The 22,374-nt window shown below is 37.6% G+C and overlaps 1 protein-coding gene across 6 annotated transcripts in view; it reads right to left on the reverse strand.

Annotated features, from left to right (window-relative positions):
- Positions 1-22,374, reverse strand: part of Znf277 (zinc finger protein 277) — a 125,863-nt gene that overhangs the window by 25,247 nt on the left and 78,242 nt on the right. For all 6 annotated transcript variants that reach the window (XM_013070303.3, XM_021254173.2, XM_004839626.4 and 3 more), the window contains one exon: positions 1,795-1,886. In XM_013070303.3, the coding sequence (XP_012925757.1) occupies positions 1,795-1,886 (92 nt within the window). The remainder of the gene's footprint in view (positions 1-1,794; positions 1,887-22,374) is intronic.

Here is a 22,374-nt window from a genome sequence, read left to right on the forward strand (position 1 = left end):
TTTACATTCAAAGAAACAAATGGGTTGAGAAAAACAGCTTTTATATGTCATACTCAAGGGTGTGCAGGAAGGGAAAAGAGTCCATGCAGGAAAGTACTTATTCCTCTCCCTATCTGTGTTATTACCTAGCTCTTTTGTCTATTCCTTTTATGCCCCTATGCTGGGAGGACATAAATGTAGGCCTATGATACTGCTTACACGGTAGTGACAGCGATACATTTTGAGAGGTGGGTTGTTAGGCAATTTTGTCACTGTGCCAACATAAACCTAGATGGTTGGTCAATGCTCAACACAGCTACTTAGAACAATCAAGAAACATGAACATGAGATGGATTGAGGCTGTTGCTGGTGTTAACTCAGCCTGTAGTTTCATGGTAAGCCCTTCTCAAGTAAGTAGGAATATACTCTAAAATGGTGATAGAAGTACAGTCCAGTAGGTATGATTGAAAGCTGGGACTTGAGCCAGCCTGATCTCCAGTGGGGAAAGAGGGCTCAGCCTGAGTTCAATGATTTCAGCAACTATAATGCAGTCCCAACACAAACTTGACAACAAAGCTCAGTGTAATTGCTGGATGGTGCCAGGAGGGTGACAGGTCCTGATTCCTTGGGGAGAGGGCAAAGAAACTCTGCGTTCAGGAGCTTCCCTTAGCTTGACTTATCTGTCTCTTCTTTTGGCTGTTCCAGGTCTGTGTCCTTTATAATAAAACTGTATTTTACACACAGTACATTTCTGAGTTCTATGAGTCATTACAGTGAATTATCAAACTGACAAAAGTTATTAGTGAAAACCTCTGACTTTGTAGCCAGTTGGTCAAAAGTTCAAGCAGGTAGCTTGGGAACTCCTTAAACTTATGGTTTGTTGTCTGAATGAGGTAGTAATGTTAGGGGCTGAGACCTTATGCCCGTAGAGTCTGATACTACTCTTGGTGATCAGTGCCAGAACTGAACTGCAGTGCAATAGCTAGATTTGGCCTGATTGGGGTTGGTGACAGAATTAATAACTCTAACTCTGTCTAACTCTGTCTAGGGATCTATCATTTTTAATACTCAAAAATGAAAAACCAAAAACTTCCAAAGATTTAGTTAATCAGTTAGGATGAAGAAGTTCATCTGCAATAGTTTGTTGCACATGGTCTTGCCTGTCAGCCAATTTAAAAAGCCTTACAGTAAACAAATCTTTTCGTGGCATTTTAAGAATTTATTCTCTTGCTCTGCTTAGAGCAACCACAGTTCATCTTTGATGTTAGGCATATTTTTTAAAAAGTACTAATGATATAGGAAAAGGTGCTGGGCCAACCTGTATGTCTTAGTTATTTTTCTCTCACTGCTGAGACAAAATACCCAACACCTAAAGTTAAAGGGAGAGAGGTTTATTTAGTTCACAATTTGTATAGGTTTCAGTCCACAGTCAGCCAGCTCCAAGGAAGGGTGGCTTGGCAGAGGCGTGTCACAGAGGAGAATCAGTTCACGGCAAGCGGAAGACAGCAAAAGCAAGCGAGCAAGGGAGAAGACAAGCCTCTTCCTGTCTCTTATATCATATCCAGGCTACTGGGATTACGGGGGTGCCAAACCAATCACTGGACTGATTCAGCAATCACACACCCTTAATGCTAGGATCACACACTCCAGATCCAGCCACCTCTGAAAAAGCCCCACCTATAACCACATGAGGCTTTGGGGGGACATCTGGAGCAAATCAAACCACCACAGAATTTAACATAATAAACAGTTATGGACGTTGTGATGAGTTTTCAGATTAAAAATAGTAACATTTAAAGGTGCACAATGGCTAACCTGTTTCCAAGGAATTCCTCACTGCAAAACATACAAACGCCATGAAAAGTGGTATCATTCCGCTCTTGCTGCTGTTGTTCCAGAATTTCTTTCTGTATAGTAGAAATAGATTTGACATTATCTTTCATAAATACGCAGTTAATGAATAACAAATATAGCCTGAGAGAGAGGAAGCTGGGATGGAAGCACAAAGGAAATAGTATATGAGAACTGCTAATATTTCTTATATCTCCATTCTTGACTCTAAGTCTACACCACTAAATATCTGTAAAATACTCATTACATAGTTACTCAGGAAATTCCAAGTCAATAGGTCTTACCATCTTCCTTCTGTCTCTTATCCACAACTTCCTCTAAATAAAAAAATGTGATTTTTAACTTGGTTCTTTCTCTAAATCTCAGCTTAGTTTGTAATCAAGGTTTGATAACTTTTCACTCAAACTATCTATCATATTACTTTTCCCCACCCTTTCCACGCCATCACCTTGAATCCAGTTTTTATTCAATTATAGGATTACTGTAATTTTTAGAGGATTGCTCTGCTTACAATCCTTCTATCATATCCATCTTTTTTGCTGCTAGAAAAACTTTTCTTGCACAATTACCTTGTTATGATTCTACTCAAGTAATTTAAAATATGCTGATTATGTGCTGTGCTAATCAGAGTGGTTCTACACATTACTTTCTTTGAGGTAATTTTATTTCTCTTTGCTTTTTCACTCTTACAGAGCTTTACTTATTTATCAAGATCCAACTTGATTTTCATTCCCGATACAGTATGAAGAACTCAGTAAAATACTGAGCAGACCTGGACTTGAAATCCAGATCTCACTTGTTATTGACATATTATTTAGCATCTTTAATCCCCAGTTGTCTCATTTATAAAAGAATGCTAACTCATAGCACTGTCTATATTATTAATGTGTGTAGAATTCAAAAATGTATGTATCATTAAATGTTGGCTATTGCTGTTCTCCAGTACACATAAATTCTTGTTGCCTATTACCAACTAACTCTGGTTAAGTGTTGCCTATTTTGCCTTCTCAAAGGAAATAAAGTCTTTTAAGTTAAAAAAAAAAGTACTTATGCTGTCCTTATATTGAATCTTCATATTATTCTAGTTTCTCTTATAACATGGAGTTCAAAATATAAACTTTATAAAAATGTACTGCTGATTTTATAAATATCTTTAGAAAAGCATAAAAATGAGCTAGTGTCTAGAATGTTAACATATATTCTATGTGGAATTTCTTGGGATGTATCACAAAACATCTAGTAATATTAATCTATTCAAGAAAAAAATTAAGCTACATAATGAAAGTCAATTCAGAAAAATTTATTATCTGCCATGATGGAAAATTCGATATGAGATTTATCTTTTCACTGTAAACTACTTATAGAACCAATTGCTTTGTATATTTTATGTTTTCAGATATTGGATAAGAGCACAGGGTTGTGATCCTGGAGAGAACAAAGTTTTCTGCTGGAGAATATTTTCAAAATTGCAATAAAAATAAGTTGGACCCAAAAGAAGAGCAGCTACTTCACTAGGCAAAGAAAAAAAAATGAATTCAAGATGGTAAAGTGAGTAGAACTGTAGTACCAAGAGCTATAGATCAGAGAGATACAAAGAAGGAACTCAAGAAACATGTATTGGGATTCTTTTCCTATCTGGCCCAATACTAAATAAGCTATACATATACAGGGCAGGAGCCTATTAGGCTGGACAGAGGAGTTTCTGGGGCCTATGAAGCTTAATGGAGACTCTAGAAGTTGTAACACTGGAATATATTGGAGTTCTGACAAACAGAATAGAAAGGCCAGGTTCAATACTTTAGGAACACAGCAAATATAAAAAACACTCTTTAGTTCCCAAAGGTTAGGGTTTTATGATGGTAGCAAAAAGACAGATAAAAGCAAAAGGGCTGGGGATGTAGGTCATTTTGAAGGCCCTGGGTACAATTCCCACTACCCCCCCCCCCAAAAAAAAACCCCAAACAAAACAACAAACAAACAAAACCATTCTGGCTTATATTTCTCAAGCTCATGATGATACAATTCTAATTTTTTTTTTTTTTTGAGACAGGGTCTTCTTTGTAGTTCAGGCTGGTCTTGAACTTGTGGCGATCCTCCTGCCTCAGCCTCCTGAATGCTAGGATTACAGGCATACGCCACTATTCCCAGCTGATATAACTCTAATTTTATCAAAAGAGAAATCTTAACATTTTCTTGATTTTGATTCAGCACAAATAATAAATGATTTTATGACTTAAAACCAGAGTGATACTAAGCCATCTAAGGTTTCAAAACATTTGTTATTAGTACATGTTTGCAGCACATAATGGTTACATTCACCGTGGGGTTGTCAAAATTAAGTTTTATCAGTTGAACCTGAACTGCACAATCTAAATAGGTACACTGATTATTCTTAGGCAAGCCTAGCACACACTATGGTAAAGTAGAGGCAGTATGGGACAGTCAGGGCAATAGAGTAGGAAGACTCTGCGTTTGCATGTGCTAAAGCCATGCTTTTCCTCCATGCTTTGGTTCTGTAGCAACTCACAGTGTTGACAAGATACTGAGGATTCTCAGCTGGGCCATCTACATTAGCTGCAGCCACAATGACAGATAATAGTTCTGAGAATATACAAGTTCTCCTTGACCTTGCATGTTTGGCACAAGTGTAATTTTTATCAAGTTAATTTTCTCAAGACTATACTCTGCCCAATCTTCACCCCTCCCCACTCTTTTTTAAGAAATGGGGGTCTCACTATTATTCAGGCTTGCCTTGAACCCTTGGCCTCAAACAATCCTCCTGCCTCAGCCTCCAGAATAGCTGAGACTACAGGTGCACACTACTATGCCTAGGACCTCCCGGACCTTTCTACAACAGAAGATACTTAAACCATTTGTTGCTCTATGCTCAATTTACTATGATCAATGCAAGCAAGGGCCCAATTATTAGGATACGAAGACACAGTAGCTCATCATAACTTTTTCTGTTCCATGTTTTGAGCTTCAACATGTCCTGTCATACCTGGTTCTTATGGTCACAATAATGTAAATACTCTGCTTAGTCCCTCTTGGCTATTTTCCCCAGTGTCTCTCCATTAACATATTCTGTTTCTACTAACCACATCTAACCTGTCTACATCTACTCCAGTATGGTTTCCTTTGTAACCAGTACTGTGGAGTACCAGCTGATCAGAACATGTGAACTCCAAGGGACCTCAGGAACATTACCTACTAAATCCGTTAAGAGATGTTGCAGTGGCTTGTGTAAAGCCACACCGGTATTTGGTGCTAAAGCTGGTGTTGGTTGCATCATACTATGCCTTCCTTTTCCTTATAAGGTAACCACTGTAGCACATATAGAGACACAGTTTGTAACAATGATCTTTTTACAGAGTGAACAAACAAGTTCAGAATCCAGGGGATAGAGATCTAGAGAGGTAGAGTAGTACTTAAATTTTTCTATAAAACAATCATACAAAAGCTTTATCACAATGCATCAAATATGAATGAAGACTACAGAATTTGGTACTTTAGAACATCAACATAACAATTATAATATATGCAAATATAATTCTGCCTTATCCCTGATTTTTAAAGTATTCTACATAAGCGTTTTAGATCATAGAAATTTTTACTTGGCATTTACAAGGTTAACTTTTGCATAGCATGGTTTCCGAGGTCCCTCCACGTTTCTCTGCATTCCAAATTCAAGATCAATTTAACTTGTTCTATATGATATGTGGTCCTTGCTAGGAACAATTACTGCCATATTGCATTGCAATGCAAATACATTTTACTTTCAGGATCTGTTTGTTTTGTCTAAACTATGCTCTCCTCATTTTATTTTATTTTTTTATTTACAGTCATCTACATTTATCTCCTTTTATTCACTGAAGCTTCTTATCACTTTAGTGGGTTCACTTATTTAACAACTGCCTTCCCCCATCTACACCTCATTCCAATTTGCTATCATCTGAACAGACCTCCTGTTCTTCCTCTGAACCCAGAATAAAACTACTATAGGGCCTTCCAAACGCTGCTAAAGAGAAACAGAAAATTCAATTTTGAGAGTGAAAATAAATCAAAACAAGTCAAAGCTGGGCTTGGTGGTGCATGCCTGTAATCCCACCAGTCTGACAGTCTGAGGCAGGAGGATCACAACTTTTAGTCCAGCGGGGCTATTCAGTGAGTTAGTGAGAACTAAGTCTAAAAATGAAATGAAAGATTAAAAAAGAGCTGGGGATGTAACTCACTGTGAAAGGTATAATTCAATCCTCACTACCAAAAGAAAAAAAACAGTAGAAAATATCTGGTATTTGAGAAAGAGGAGCTCCTAGTTCCTTCCTTGGATGGATTTGATGGCAATTACTGTCATCTGGTAGGGATGCTTTTTCTCTTACTTCCGGATTCTCTGCAATTTGAATCTCTTGAGGTTGCCAGATATGAGATAGATGAATTTATAGGAAAGACTTTCCCTGTACGTAAAGAAATATGCTTATCTGGTGAATGCCTAGAGGGACAGAAGACACAATTTGGTTGTACATGGACTTTCAAAGAGGTTGTCTATAATTAGCTAATGATACATGGTGCCTGAAGAGAAACATTAGAATTGGTACTCAACAAAACCTGAAGTAACACACTAATGGTTATTTTCAAGGGACTAAAACCCACAATCTTTATTTTAGCACAGCGTTCATAATGCTCAGTACCTATCCTAACCTAGGTTTTAAAAATCCTTCTTTTACACTGCTTCCCCATGTAACTCTATGCTATAGGCAAAAGCAAGCACACATACTATAATTTGTGTATTATTCTTAATAGCAGTCATCAACTACCTATTATGATTTCTTAGGCCACTTAAGTGGTTGGAAGCAATTGTTTCATCATGTGCCCAGCTTTGCTCATTAGTGTTCTCTACCCTCATCCTTCAAAGCGCACTTCAAATGCAGTATTCTGTAATGAGTGGAAAAAACAATCAGGCCCTTTTCTGAGCAAACGGTGCTAAATGTGGTCTTGGGCATAACTCTTCCCTAGGTCCCTTTCTGGTGACCTCTAAATTGTCTGTGAAACTACCTCTTTTAACAGTTGATAGCATTCAAGTGGCATCTACAATGCTTGGTCTTCAGGAAAACTGTGTCCTAACATTCGATACAGATAGAAGATGAGCTCCTTCATGCCTTATGCACATGATACATTAGAGGAGATTCTCCATACAAACACAACAACTATATATTTGTACACATATTTCATATCCTGATTATCACAATGGACCTCTGAAAGATTTATGGGACACCTGATTATAACTTTCTGCTGTAGAATTAGCACTTATGTAGTTTGTATTTCATATGTAATGTAAACTGGGAAGCTTCCCATAGCAAGTTGATAATATTTATTTAAGTAAGAGATAACAGCTTGCTGTACATGTAAATTCCTTTAAGATTTATTGTTGGTTATTATTTTAACAGTCTTTAAGTTTTTTAAAAAAAATCATACTGACAAGTTTTAGAAATGTATAGATTCAAAAAGATTTTTACATTGCTAAGAGGTAGGGACTTGGAGGACATTTTTCCACTGAAAAAAGAGTAACTGTTTTTACTTTTATTACTATATATATATATATAAAAGCATAAAAATGTTTCTAAGATGATTTTTTTGAGCAAAACTCCTAGGAGGTATAAGAAAAGGAAATGAATTAATATTGATAATTACTGAATCTAGTAATTAAGGAAACCAAATTTATTGTTATAAAACATAATGATTTATTTATAAATATTTAGCAATTGAAATAAATTGGGCATAGTGGCACATGTCTGTAATCCCAGCACTCTGGGAGGCTGAGACAGGAGGATCATAAATTCAAGCCTAGCCAGGGCAACTCCAAGACTTAGTGAGACCTTGTTTCAAAAAATGAAAAAAGGGCTAGAGATGTAGTTTACTGTGATGGCCCTGGGTTCAATTCCTTAGTTCTGCAAAAAACAACCCCCCCCCCAAACCAAAACCAAAAATAAAACCAAAAACAACTCACCAGTCTAGGACTCAGTTCCTGATGTGGAAAAGAGCAACTTTTTTTTCAAAGTCAAGGGTAAAGCTTCCAAAGTATATGGATAAAGGTAGGAAAACCTTGTTATTACTATTATCTCTATGTAATCAACTAAAAATGTACTCCTCCATAAGCTCACGGAGGGCAGAGTGTTTAATTCCCCTCATGGCCCTCACTGCGCTCCCTAGAGAGGGATACACAGGACAGGTGGAATTGCTATATTTCCTATGCCTAGATCTCCTCAAATCCTTCGAGTGGTTAGAGGAATCTAGGTAGAAGATGGCCTCGTCTTAACAATGCCCTAACACCTTTATCCCAATTGCTGTTTACTTGCTATGATTTGAGAAGACAAAGCTGAGCTTTAATTTTTGTGCTTCTGTCTTCTGGAGCAAATATGTTGACAGCTGCTGATCTGGTATTACTGAAGAAGAAACTGAATATAAACTACTTGGGCAATCAAGAAAAATATATTTTTTTTCTCTTTATTTCTTCTCTCCTTCTTCCCTCCCCCTTTTCTTTTTCCTTCCTTTATAAAGCTTGACATCTGACAGAATTAGCATATGTTTGAAGTCCCTTATGAAAAAAAATACAAAAGTAGGAGTCAATCCATAGAAAGTACCATAAAGATATGCATATTGAAGCCTGATTTCAGCTTTATGGTTTTATTTTTCTAAAGAAATTCACGCTAGACTATATGCTGGGTTTTATTCAAGGATTTACAGAATGCGAGGATGAAGTAAATGTCACAGATGTTATGTGTTTGAGCTTATCAAAGCAGCTGATGAAATCAGATAAAAATTTCATTACAAAATAGGCTTGTATTCTTACAACTGTGGTTTTTATCCAAGATCAACCTATATACTAGGCAATGAGCTATAATAACAAGCTTTATGTTTTTTTAATCGGTATAAAATGTCAAGTATGGTAGCAAAAGGGTCAGTGCATAGTCTTTCATCTTTATTCATAAGCTGAAAATGGAGGAAACATTAGTGAAACAGCAGATACACCAGATGGCACTCAACACAGTCACAAGGGATTAACATGCAGGTAGGAAAGGAAAATGTGAATTACACTGAACATTATAAAAATAAAAATCAGCCTATTTAGGACAGAATAATCTGGAAAATATTGTATTATGAATTGTGTACAGAAAAGAAAAAAACTATTGTTTAAACTGACAAATCCAATGAAAACAGTTTGTATTAACACAAGGAAATAAAACTAAGGCTGATGTTATGAACCACAGATATCAATAGTTTTGTTTGATTTTTGGTGATACTGGGGATTGAACATAGGGCCTTGTGTATGTTAGGCAAGCACTCTACCACTGAGCTACATCCCTAGCCCTTTTTTTCTTTTTCTTTTTGAGATAGGTTCTTGCTAAATTGCCCAGATTGGCCTTGAATTTGTGATTCTCCTGCTTCAGCCTCCCCTGCAGCTGAGATTACAGGTGTGCACAAAAGCATTTTATGGATATAGGCAAGTAACAGATTTGCAAGTTTCCTGGCTGAATGGATACATAAGTGACTATGACAGAAAACAGCATCTTCCTAAGGTTCCTTCTCAGTCTAGCTCAAAGGCAGCAGCACAACAGAACCTGCTAGGAATTCTTAGTCAGGGACCACTTCGCCAACATAGACCACAACAGATCTCCCCACCAGAGTTATGGCAGTGGCCCAAAAGTTCCACAAGAAGGCAAAAGAATCTCCTATTTCTCCCCCTTTCGACTCTAGAACCATGGATTATCTCTGAGGTTTTGGATTATTTCAGGTATATCTTCCCCTGTTCTTACGTGTTTCAGGCTGACATAAACAAAGTAGCACAGAAACGAAAGATAAGAAAGAGAAAGAGGTTAGGATAGGCACATAAACTGAGACTGCCTCCTGTCCCACATTCAAACCCAAAGGTGGATCCTAAGCTTGGCTTTTCAGCTTTCATAGTTGGCTGTCAATGCCTTCCTAGAAAAGGGAAGGAACAGGTAGAGGGTATACATGTACTAGAGAATTTGACTGGCTATTGTTCTATGTACTTCATAAATCATTGGAATATCCGGGGTCACTAGGTACTTTTGTTATTCATGCTGGGCCCTTGGATTACAGCTGACAATTTATGCTAATGAGATGAGTCAGGATGATGAGTGGTCAAACCAGAAAACAACCAAGTGATTAGTGGGTTGGGCCTTCAAGCCCGAGCCAGCCCATGACATCAGCCTGACTGCTGGTGTGGCCAGTGATTTATATGCCCACTCAGTGAGGTCTCAGTAAAAACTCTGGACACCAAAGCTCCAGTAAGGTTTCCTGGTTGGCAATACTCTGAGTATTGTCACACTAAAAATGCCAGGAAGAAAATACATTCCTAGGGACAATAAAAACTCTGAATTAGGGGATTCCCAGATCTTGTCCTATATGTTTTCTGTTTGGGTTGCTATGATCTGTAGCCTATCCTATTGATAACATGCTTGTCTTAAATATAGTGTTTTTCCGAGTTCTGGGAATGATAGCTAATTATTGAATTTGAGGGAGCAGTGGGAACCTGTTAATTGAGAGTCATCTGATCAGAAGTGAAGGTGGTCTAGACACACCCTAACCTTCAGCTGGTGTCTGAGGTGAGAACAGTCATGTGGAGGCATGAGGCAGGAGATTAGGGCACAGCCAGCTGGCTGGGAAAGTGGACGTGACCTGTAATTCACAGAGATCCAGGACACATGTGCATAAAGAGTTCCTAAGCCCTGCACCTAGGACCAATCAGAAAGTGCTGTCTTCAATTCTTCTCCTATGAGATAGAGCAGGTTTTTTTTTTTTTTGGTATGGGGATTGAACTCAGGACCTTGCACTTGCAAGGCAGCTGCCTGAACCACTGAGCTAAATCCCCAGCCTTGAGCAGGTTGTTGATAGGACATCCTAGATCTGAAGTCAGCCTGAGGATGGGGGGCGGGGCAGTGGTGAGTGTTACAAAAGACATCAGCCATTAACCTCCCAGTCACTGTGAGCTTTCTCAGTGTCCCATTCTCACTCTATAGAGCGTACTTCTTTTTCTACCTTTAATTGGCTCACACTCTGAAGAGCATATGTACATTCCCCGTTTAAGTACTGACTTATGTTCATGTGACTAGGTCGATAAATGAATTGGTCACTAATTGAGGAATTGCACATAGTATGTAATTACAATATTCAGAACGAAGGAAACTTTAACTTGATGACTTTGCTTTTATTTGTATAACTTTACGTGCAGTATTGTAATGCATAAAACCACAAAACTATAGAACTGTACGGTACAATCAGCAAAAAGTATAGTACCATATAAACAAGGCATATTGTACAAAAAAAAAAAGACACCAAGGCTTTATAGACAAGATGTACCAAACTGTACACAAAAAAAAAAAGGAAAGAAAAAAAAAAGAAAAGATTAGTTGTAAGATCAGCAGCTCCAAACAGTCGTTAAATAGGAGAAGAAGTTTCTTAAAGACCATCCTGCCTTGGATGGGGACCTGGTTTAAATTAAGAACTTATTGTTTGTAAGTTTCTTACATGATTAAGGCTCCTGAGGAGACAGGGACTTCTAAAAAGGACAGGTCCTAAGTAACTTCCAATTCCTAAGTAACTTCTAAGTAAAATGTTAATAAGCATCACAGTTACTCCAGTTGCCTGGGCCCCCAAAGTAACTCTTGGGCATATTAAAAATGTATCCAAACTGCACTCAGCGCAGGTCTTCGGGGCATTACCTGCCTTCTTGCTTGAAGGTGTAACTCTGTATCTACTTTACAATAAATTTTACCTGTACTTCTGCATGGCCTATGTGTCTTGAATGAATTCTTTAATTATGGGCACAAAGGACAGAGGACCAGGGAAAGCGAGGGGCTGGTTCCTCACTGCGCTTTCTAGTAACACAACTATGGGCAGCTGGTTCCTGTGGGAACTGTAGGCATATGACTATGCTAGGTGATACAGTGGCCAGTAGGCTTAGAGCAGAGGGTTGTTTCTCATGTAAGTTAACTCTCATGCCAATGCATATCTAAAACTTGGTGAAAACAGTTCAGAGATGTGAGGTAAGAGTTGCCAAGGTGAACTACATATTCTTGCTCTTTATTGAGTGGATGTTAACAGTTTAATATTATCTAGAAAACATATGAACTTCTCAAACTTTCTTTTCTGAAGATGGTTTTTGTAAGTATTGGTTGGCTATGTTAAGGCTCAGAGAACAATGCCCCCTTGAATACGGCCTTTGTTGGCATGCTTAGCAATGTGCCCTGAAGAAAATTAAAAGGCCTGCAAAGCAGCTCAGAATCCAGGTCTCTTTATACTCATCTTACTTTGCCCATTTAAGCACAGGGAGAGCCTTTCTACAAAGTCCCCATATCTGTTTAAACCCCAGAACTGTCAAAGAAGAGAATTTCCTCCCCTGAGGTTTCAGTAACTAAACTATCACAGGAAGAAAGACTGAAGTCTGGCAACACACCTGCAGAGATTTTTGTCACACAGCATGGTCCTCTTTTTCAGTCCCATAAAGAATAATTTACAATCCACCATCTGTTCTGCAGTCCAAACAGATTTTGTCCTCGGCTCTATATCCTCAAGTTCACTGGGTTCCCCTAAAAATTATTTCATATTTGCCTAAAAGTTGTCTTTATTCCTCATTCTCCAGATTCCAAACAAAAAAGGTGTAAGTTTCTGAATCAAGTTCAGGTAATGAGCAATTATACTTCTGTGATTTTCTCCTTGTGCTGTGATTTGCCCCTTTTTGCATATTAGTAAATTTATGCTTTTTCCTACTTCACTAATAGTTTAATCCAGTTAATCTTCTGAGGGCAGAGGAAACATTTACCTTTGCACTTACATTTATAACCTTGACTTTGTCCTTTCTCTAGTTAAATATGTGAAATGCTGCATTTCTAAGCTCTCCCATGGATACAGAATCACAGGCCTGAGAAGATAACCAAAGAACATTTGGGTGGATATTCTCTTATAAAAATTGCTGGTTCCTGACACAGGACATGCTACACCAAAATATGGCCCTTCGCATCTGAGAAAACAGCAGATGAAGAAATTTCACTCAGTTTCCTCTCTTCCTCCTCCCCTGAAGCAGATCATAAAAACTTCATTTGAGAGGTACCTTCCCTTTAGAGAAGGGGTGGAAGAATTTTTATCTCCGAAGACAAAGGACAGAGAAGGATCTGAATGAACAGGTCTTGCTAAATGATCCCCAGTTTATCATCACTAGATCATGAATACCTTCTCTGTCTAATGCTTCTCCACAACTATCCCGTTTCATCAGATTTGACGTAAAAACGCACAGGTTTCTGTTTCTTTGGTTCTCCATTTCCTGAGAAAGGCTCTCATGTCAAGTAGTGACATGTTACATGAATTTATATGCTTTTCTCTCTTTTTTTCTCCTCTTTTTGAGGTAGGGTCTTACTCTATAGTACTGGTAGGACGTGAACTTCTTATGTAGTCCGGACTGGCCTCAGATGTGCAATCCTCAGGTTCCTTAGTGCTACAATCACAGGAATGTACGATGTGGTTTAGGAATTGGTTTGGAATTGGTTTGCAGGAGGAGTTTGGAAAGGTTTGGAGATCCTGGCTAGAGAAGCCCTAGACTGCTGGAAGCTGAGCTTGATGGAGATTCTGGTCAGAGCTCAGAAGACCAGAATCCTGGTTAGAAATATATAGAACTGCTACATGCTATTGGGAGAAGGACCGACAAGCTGCCCTGAGACAATGCAGAGGTCTGCTACTGCTGGGGGAGGGGGCGAGAGCATAGAGAAACACCGAATTACTCTTGAGTTCTTCCTTTCCAAGGTACCTGAATGTGCAGCAGGGCTCTGTGAATAGAGCTGGAAGTACACAGGCCAGAGAGATCCTAACTAGGATTCTATTAAGCAAGGTCTGTAGTGTACTTTTTTTAGAACATTCAAGAAAGTTACAGGAAGTTATTTGGTTTAAATAATTCAAATATTAAAAGTTAAAAAAATCTATGAAAATGAAAGCCTATTTTTTTAAAAGATGGGGCAGGTCTGGCCACCATCCTATGGCTATATGGCTAGAAAAGAGGGCAGAAGAGGAGACCTACAGCACTGCCCCTTGGTCATCTTGCTCCCAAACATGTCTAGGCACTAGTCAAGGTCTAGAGTGCATTTACTCTCTGCTTACAAGATACATCCATAAAGGAGCTTCTCAACAAAAGGGACAAAAACATGAGCATGCAGGATCTCAGAAGAGAAAACCCCCCCGAAGGGGGATCAATTCTGGAACAGTTTAGAATTTAGATGAGAATGGGTATACTCAGAGCACTAAATTTAGGATTTTCTTAACTTTTCAGCCACTAATAAAAGTTCATGATTAAAAAAAATCTAATAGCAGGGTCAGGGATTTAGCTCAGTGGTGCCGCCACCTGCCTTTCAAATGCAAGGTCCCGAGTTTGATCCCCGGTACCAAGAAAACCAAAAACCAAAAAGCAGATGTTCAATAAAATGGGAACTTGAGAGTAATAAAAATTAAAAATCTGATTAGTCAGATGCAGAGAAAGGTCAGTACTATTGAAACAAATGAGTCACAAAGTACTAGCTTTCTTTTGAAATGACTTATTTATAAAGCCAGAACCAGACTGCAAGACCACATGGCAAAGCCCCAGACACATATAGAATGCTATTGGCCTTCTCTGTTTAAGAGAATGCACCCTAGCCGCTTGCTAGCACAAGGAGGGAGGGAGGGAGAGAGGGAGAGAGGGAGAGAGGGAGAGAGGGAGAGAGGGAGAGAGGGAGAGAGAGAGAGAACTGGTTCAAGAGAGACCAGTGGGGTCTGCCTGCTATTTCTTCCCCATTTCCACACCTCTGAAGAAATTTAAAAGCTTAGTACTTGGCTTTGCAACCTATGACTTCTATTTGGTCATACTCCATACTCTTAAATTCACAACAGGTTTCAATCTTTCTCATCTACTGAGAAGGGAGTTGCTAATAAATTGACCAATCAATATAATTTATTTTTACATGTCTACTGTCCAAAACACTGTAGATAATACTAATATTAATTCTACACAAAGACATTTTTCCCATTTTATCATTTCAGTCAAACATCTGAAATTACTCTAAAAGTCTTAATCTTCTTAAAGAACTTCCAAAGCACTTCTCTACAGTACCATTCTCCAGACTCACCTCATACACCACCTTCCCCAAAATCTCTTCCTTCCCCTTCAGAAGGATCATGAAAATCGTGGACAACAGGATCTGAAGCAGTGCAAAGGCCTTGGAGTAAAAGAGCCTGCCTTGCCTGAGGAACTGAGACTTGGCCAGCATGGCTGCAGCACTGCAAGAGGGGAGAAGGGGAAGGGAGCGGGCGAGGGGAGGTACCAGAGCAGGTAAGGAGTGTGCATTTTTACTGCGAATAAATCTGAAAGCACTGGAGAATTTTAATTATTGAGAATTATATGATTTGAGTAAGAGGATGTTGTACAAATTACTGAAAGTCTTCAAATTGTTTCAAAATGAGGCAGGTTTAATAATACCATCTCTTCTTATACTTTCTGGTATTTCTCCTTTTGATAGTAAGATTGTATATTCATTTTAATTACATTCAATATTATGGTAAAGCTAATTTTAAAAAATCATACCCTTTATTCTATCTCATGTAACAGTCGATATAAGGAAATCACATTTTAAAAAGTTCAGTAAATTCCGACTAACTTAATGATTATGGAACAAATCTGGTTAAAAAAGTAAAATAGAAACATGAGGAAATTGTTTTCATATGTTAATGTATAGCTTCTGCAACTTTCAGAACAGAATCTTGCAACTTATGCAATGTAGAAGCCCTCTGTCCAAGGTCCAGTAAAAAGTTACTCTCTCCTTTCCACTTCCCAAAAGAATTCCCTTTTAAGCGTCCAAAGGTGATGAATAGCATTGGGAAAGACTGAACTGTTGGCCAGAATTTGATGATGTGAGCACCATATGCTTAAACTATACATAATGTACTTAACATGCATGTAGAGGTAGGAAAACTTTACCAAAATAAGGATTAATAATGGCATGATTATACTTTCTTAAAAACAATTAGTAAAACCCACTTTCCCCAGTATTTTATGAGACAGTGGGAAGTTAACTTTGTCATAATATCAAGAATCTTAACAACTGGCCGGGGATTTAGCTCAGTGGTTTCGCCGCCTGCTGCACAAGCGCAAGGACCCGAGTTCGATCCCCTGTACCAAAAAAAAAAAAAAAGAAAATCTTAAATAAATGAGAAACCAAGCTCAGTGGCATGTGATTAAAATCTCAGTCCTCAGGAAGCTGAATCAGGAGGATCACTTGAGCATAGGTGTTCAAGAGCAGCCTGGCAACACAGTGATACTACACCTCAACGTGCACATGTGTGTGCATACACACACACATACATGCATGCAAGACCATTCATGTCTGTGGCTAAACAATGTAAAACAATCTAGAGAGAAATTTCTGTTTTTTCTCTCTTTTTTGCATTGCTGAGGACTGCACTCATGGCCTAGCATGTGCTAGCCAAGGGGTCTATGACCCCCACCTCTTAGAAATGTCTTACCAGAACGATGTTATACTCCCCCAAGTCCATGAGATTTGATCTGACTAATATCTCACCTCCTTGAGAAACATCAGTACCTCCCACCCTTTCTGAAACTGCAATGATAAAGGCAACCACCATCTGCTTGCTATGAAGTATAGAAAGACAGTATTTTCTTCTACTTCTACTCTCCCTGGGGTAGATTTTGAAGAGCAAGGAAGATAAAGAACAGAATATCTAAAAAATGAAGTAGAGACAGAAAAAAAAAAAGATGTGAACTTAGCCATTTACGTGGACTAGATCATCATAAAAAGTTAGAAGTACAAAACAAGAAAATGCAAGAGTTAAACACATAAGACACTCGAAAAGTCAATTTTCTATTTTTATTAAAGATAGAAGATCATTTAGCTTGTGCAAGCAGAGAAGAAATTTAGAAAACTGAATAGGTGGCTATGAGAAACTGTAAAAATCTTACATTTTGGACTAAAGATGAAAGAAAGCTATCAATCAGCATGGCATGTCTTTGTTTACTACTTTCCTGAAGAGTCTCTTCTGGATAAACTGGGGGTCAGGTGTGGCCCTAAAGGCAGGATTTTTCTAAAGACATAGGAAATTGAAAACAAAAATTGCTACCTACTACTTACCTAGGATAATAAGTAGATTTTCTTAAAACATTATTAATTATTAAATACTTATTTACATGTTGTTCAAATTTTTTTTTTTTTGATACCGGAGATTGAACTCGGGACCTTGTGCTTGTGAGGCAGGCAACAGAACCACTGAGCTAAATCCCTGGCCCTTATTGTTCAGTTTTTAAAATTAATTCTAAAAAATGTCAAGCGCAAGGTCACGAGTTCCACAAAAAAAAAAAGAAAGAAAAGTGTCACATTTGCTTAGGAAGGAAGACCAAATTTTATAAAGGATCCTGGGACAACTGGAAACCGGATGGTGCTTTGCACTGGAAAACAGGAGTCTGACTTGCTCCCTTCCTATTTTATTTTTTAGGTACCAGGGATTGAACTTGGGTCCTTGCGCTTGTGAGGCAAGTGGTGAAACCACTGAGCTAAATCCCTGGCCCCTCTCCCTTCCTATTGAATACAGTATATAACTGTGTCTGCAGGTTTGTCTCCTTAGTATCTCTGCCCTTGCTTGATAATAATACTGCCTTATCTTACATAACCAATGTATATAAAAACATGTCACATAAATTTTAATTCTTGTGGAGAAGTTCAAAGAGGTAATCTTTGGAATTCAGGTTAGTAATTGTCAGGCTGTGTTTACATTTGTTTCCCAATAAAAACATTAGTAATCTGAAGGTTAAAATCACCCAGTAACTCAATAATTTAATCTCTGTTGAACTGTTAATAACAATATGATATTCAATGGAGGGAATCATCTTATATATGGGAACATTTATTCTAGATGTAGTGCTAGAAATTGTGTTATGTTACAAGCTAGAAATTTCATAAGAAAGGTATGACTGTAAATTGATATTTACTTTGAAGTGATTGGTATACAATAATTTTTACTAAGTCTAAAATAAATAAAAAAACCCATATGAGAAAGAAAAATCTCAGGAGGAGACATGTCATTTTATTTTGTTGTTGCTTTATTATAGATGAAATAAGATATATGAAATTGGATTAAAAACAAAAATACTTTCTCTTCAGATGATCAAATCGCTTCATGTGTCACAATTTTGGTAAAATATTTATAGATGTCACGAATGTTTTGTCAAGCTGACATTTATAGTAGTGATGAAAATAAAACCACTTCTATACACTTGTATGGACTTTTCCATTTCCTCCAGTTTAGCAGCTACATCTTGCAAGTGCCTATATATTTTCTGGTGTAGGCAAATGGAAAAATGAGTTTTTGTTTTTTTAAATGCTTCAATGAAAAGTGTAACCCTGTGATTAAAGGTGTCTGTTTGGATATTTTACATCTCTCTTTTAAATCAGTGAGATATGGGCTTTATAGAAATACCAAGCCGAGGGCCGGGGCTTTAGCTCAGTGGTTCTGCTACCTGCCTCAAAAGCGCAAGGACCCGAGTTTGATGCCCGGTACCAAAAAAAAGAAAAAAAAAGAAATACCAAGTCGAGATTTCAGGATTAAATTTTTAGGCTCAGAGAAGATACAAAAGTGAATACGACAGTCCTAATCCTCAGGAAGCATTTAATCTAGTAAAGAAGGCAGATTTTTAAACAACTAACTATAATTGAAAAGGCAAATAAAACTGAAGTTATTAGAGCTTAGAAGAGGTTATTCATTCTGCCAGGTGGCATCAGGGAGATTTTTATTTATAGGCAATTGAAAGAAAGAGGGAGGAGGGCACTAGAAATTCAGTTTAAACCTAGAAGAGCTTAAGAATATGTAGAATTTTTGAAGAAAATAAAGTGATTTGCTATTTATTTCTTAATATTAAAATTGTGGAAGCAATCTCAATTGACTAAGGAAGGGAGGCAATAGCAAAGGTAAGAGGTGCCAGGCTGCAAAGAAGGATATGGACACGGGACTTAGGTGGGACTGATAGGACTTGACAAATGACTTAAGTATAGACTCAAGGAAAAGGAATGAGTTAAAGATGATTCTAGAAATTTCCAAACTGAGTGATTAGGAGAATGGTGGTAAATAAACTATGTACAAAAAAGAACAGGTAAACAGCAAGTTTTGGTATGGGAAAAAAAGTAAGTTTAATATGCCTGAAGTTTAGGCACTATTAAACTTAAGGTGCTGACTGGAAATCCATATGGAATAATTCGACATGAGGAAATTTAGATTTGGGGTTCAGAAATGGACCAAGATGAAAGCTGTATAGTGGTACCTCACTTCAAGAACTTAATTCCATGAGTCTGGTCGCAGAATTCATCCCACGAATTAAGTTTGTGAACTGAGGTACCATTGTATGTGAATGCAGTCAGTAGTTATTAATTCTGACAGGTGGCATCAGGGAGACTTTTATGCAAACTGTAGCATTTTAACAATGACTTAAGGGATATGTGTTCACACAGGCAGAGGTAGAGCTGGCATTCACCAGCACCAGAATTTAAGCCATTAACACAAGCACTGGGGTTATGAGGTGCATACACAGAATGGGGCACAAGACCATGGGAAATACTTAAATATTTAAGAGGAGGAAAAAGAACCACTGGAGATAAAGCTAGATGAGAAATAAGGAAATACAGTAATGCACAAAGATCAAGGGAACATTTTTAAAGAAGGAAGCTAAAAAAAGAAGGTATATAAGCTGTTCAAACCCTTAAGAATCTTTGCTAATTCTGCAGTTCTCTTCAGAATACAGATGAAAAATTTCAAAGACATGTCAACTAGGTATCAGTTTCTTCAAAAAGAAACTGGGAACACATACAAATCTCATAAATGCCAAGGAATCAGTGAGGTCTCTGAGAAAGTGGTATAAGAAATCTACTACTGTGACTTTAAGTGAATCATTTAGACTTTATGCTTCTAGCCACTCACACTGAAACAGGAAGTCAATCAATTTTCTTTTCTTTTCTTTTAAACACAAAGTTTGGGGAAAAATACCCACATGAATTTAGGAGTATAGTGAGGGCCATGAAAGGATGTTTTAGCTTTATTATTACTATTTTTTTTTGGTACCGGAGATCGAACTCGGGTCCTTGTGCTTGTACAGTAGGCGGCGAAACCACTGAGCTAAATCCCTGGCTCGAAAGGATGTTTTAGTTTCTTTCTTCGAACAAGTTATCAAGTCATTTTGAACTAAGAGCAAACCAAACAATGGTACTTAAACTAAATTCTTTAATTACAGTTTCAAATAAGAGAATGAATATTAAAGAGTTATATGGATAGAGCTAAACATTAATACAGTTTAGGAGAGCAAGTATCACAGTAATACTCAGAGTACGACCTCATGGACTTGAGATTCTACTGATACTGAGCTGAGTTCACTCAAACATAGATAAGATTATATGTTCATTACCAAAAAGCAATTTGATTGTTTCAAATGACATTTTCCAGAAGCTGGACTGAAATTCTGATTATTAAAGAAGACTTGTTTGGTAAAGTTTAACTGATAGCAACATACAGGAAAAACAACCACCCCATGGTATACTGAATGATTTTGTTAACTCTCTGGGTGTGTCATTCTCCTAGGATAAGTTCTTAGAGGGAGAATATAGACCACTGGAATAAACATCTTCAAAAGTTCCAATACATGACAAAAATGTACCTCTTAAGAGATGACAAGGCATTCTTAAAAGCAGTTGGAAAACTGTTTATTTCTTAACATTCTTGCAACCATTTAGTATTATTTTCAAATCCTGTTAACTTGGTAGGAGAAAAAAACATTCAACTTTGTTGAATATTGTCTCATTTGACTATTTAGACCTTTTTCTGGCAATGCCTATTAGTGATATGTAGAGCATTTTATTTTATTTTTTAAATTAAAAAATTTTTTTTGTACCAGGGATAGAGCTCGGGTCCTTGCGCTTGCACAGCAGGTGGCGAAACCACTGAGCTAAATAAATCCCCAGCCCTAAGAGCTATCTTTTTTATAAAATGCTCAACAGGGCCAGGGATTTAGCTCAGTGGTTTCACCTCCTGCCTTGCAAGTGGAAGGACCCGAGTTCAATCCCTGGTACAAAAAAAAAAAAAAAAGAAAGAAAAAGATAGCTCTTGTAATCATTCTGGCTCCCAAAGGAGGATCACCCATACCAACCTCATTCTTCCATACTATACAGTATAACACTGGCTGACTGCAAATTCACCTGTTGCTTGGCAAGTTCTTTCTTTACTTTTTGTTGATACTCTAACCATCATTCCCACTGGCTGGCCATCGTTAACCCCTTTTGCTTTCCCACACTCCAATCCAAAACTGCATCTCCTCAGACCCTGAGCATCCAGGACACAGTGATTCTCAGAGCCTAGAGTAAAGGTATGAGGCATGTGTGAGGCTAAAGAGATAACTAGTAGACTGGCACGGCATAAAAAGGCAGTAACAAGCACATTTGGTTTAAAACAATAGTTCTGCTTCTCATTCACTATCTGATCTGGGGCAACTTAATCCTTCTATGCCATAGTTTCTTTATCAATAGAATGTCATTTAATAGCTATCTCCCAGGGTAGCTATGAAACAAAGACCTAAAACAAAGCATGGCATATAGCTGAGCAATTGTTAGCTTCTTTTTACATCTCCAGGTTGGTCCACTCTTTCCTACCATTTGATAGTTTTATATGGATTTCTACTCTGCTATATTAATTGTCTTGTCTTCATGTCATTCTGGCAATAAGGACACACCAAAGGATTCAGCCTGACTAGCCTTATTCAACTTGCCCAAATACACTCTATTTAATCCATATGAATTTGCCCTCCATTCTCGATCACTCTCCAACTAACAACTCAAATCTTTTATTATTTTATTATCAGTTAACATTTACTCAGTGCTTTTTATGTGCCAGGTATTATTCTAAGTGTATTACATGCATTGTTTCACTTAATCTTCATAAGCACTATAAGATATTCTTTTTTTTTTTTAAAGTGTCCTACCACAGAGATAAATGCAGACCTATGTTTATTTGTTTTTTTTTATAGTATGGGGGATCGAACTCTGGACCTTGCGCTTGCAAGGCAGGTGGTGGCACCACTGAGATAAATCCCCAGCCCTATAAGATATTCTTTTATTATCTCTATTACAAAGAATATATATTTGGCTCTTTTTTTCTAACTAGACTGTACACTGTTATGATATAAATTATGCCTTGTACTTATATTTTCATATAGATATATCTGCCATAATACTTGCTTTCCACGAATCTATCACTGTCAAATTGTAAAGTAAAGTCATCTAAATTTTGTAGATACCTTGAGGAACCTGAGTCTTTCTGGAGACACACAGTTAATATTCTGCATACTGAGCAGCAGCAACAGCTAAAGTAGTAAGGTTTCAGTTCTTACAAAGAAATCCTTGGAGATACTAGGATTATGACAGCTTAATTATTCCTGATGGTCAAAAGTGAGAAAACTCATGG

This window comes from Heterocephalus glaber, unplaced genomic scaffold, assembly GCF_053883595.1.
Source record: "Heterocephalus glaber isolate CG9 unplaced genomic scaffold, H.glaber_assembly_v1.0 deba00000676, whole genome shotgun sequence".
Classification (NCBI taxonomy): domain Eukaryota; kingdom Metazoa; phylum Chordata; class Mammalia; order Rodentia; family Bathyergidae; genus Heterocephalus; species Heterocephalus glaber.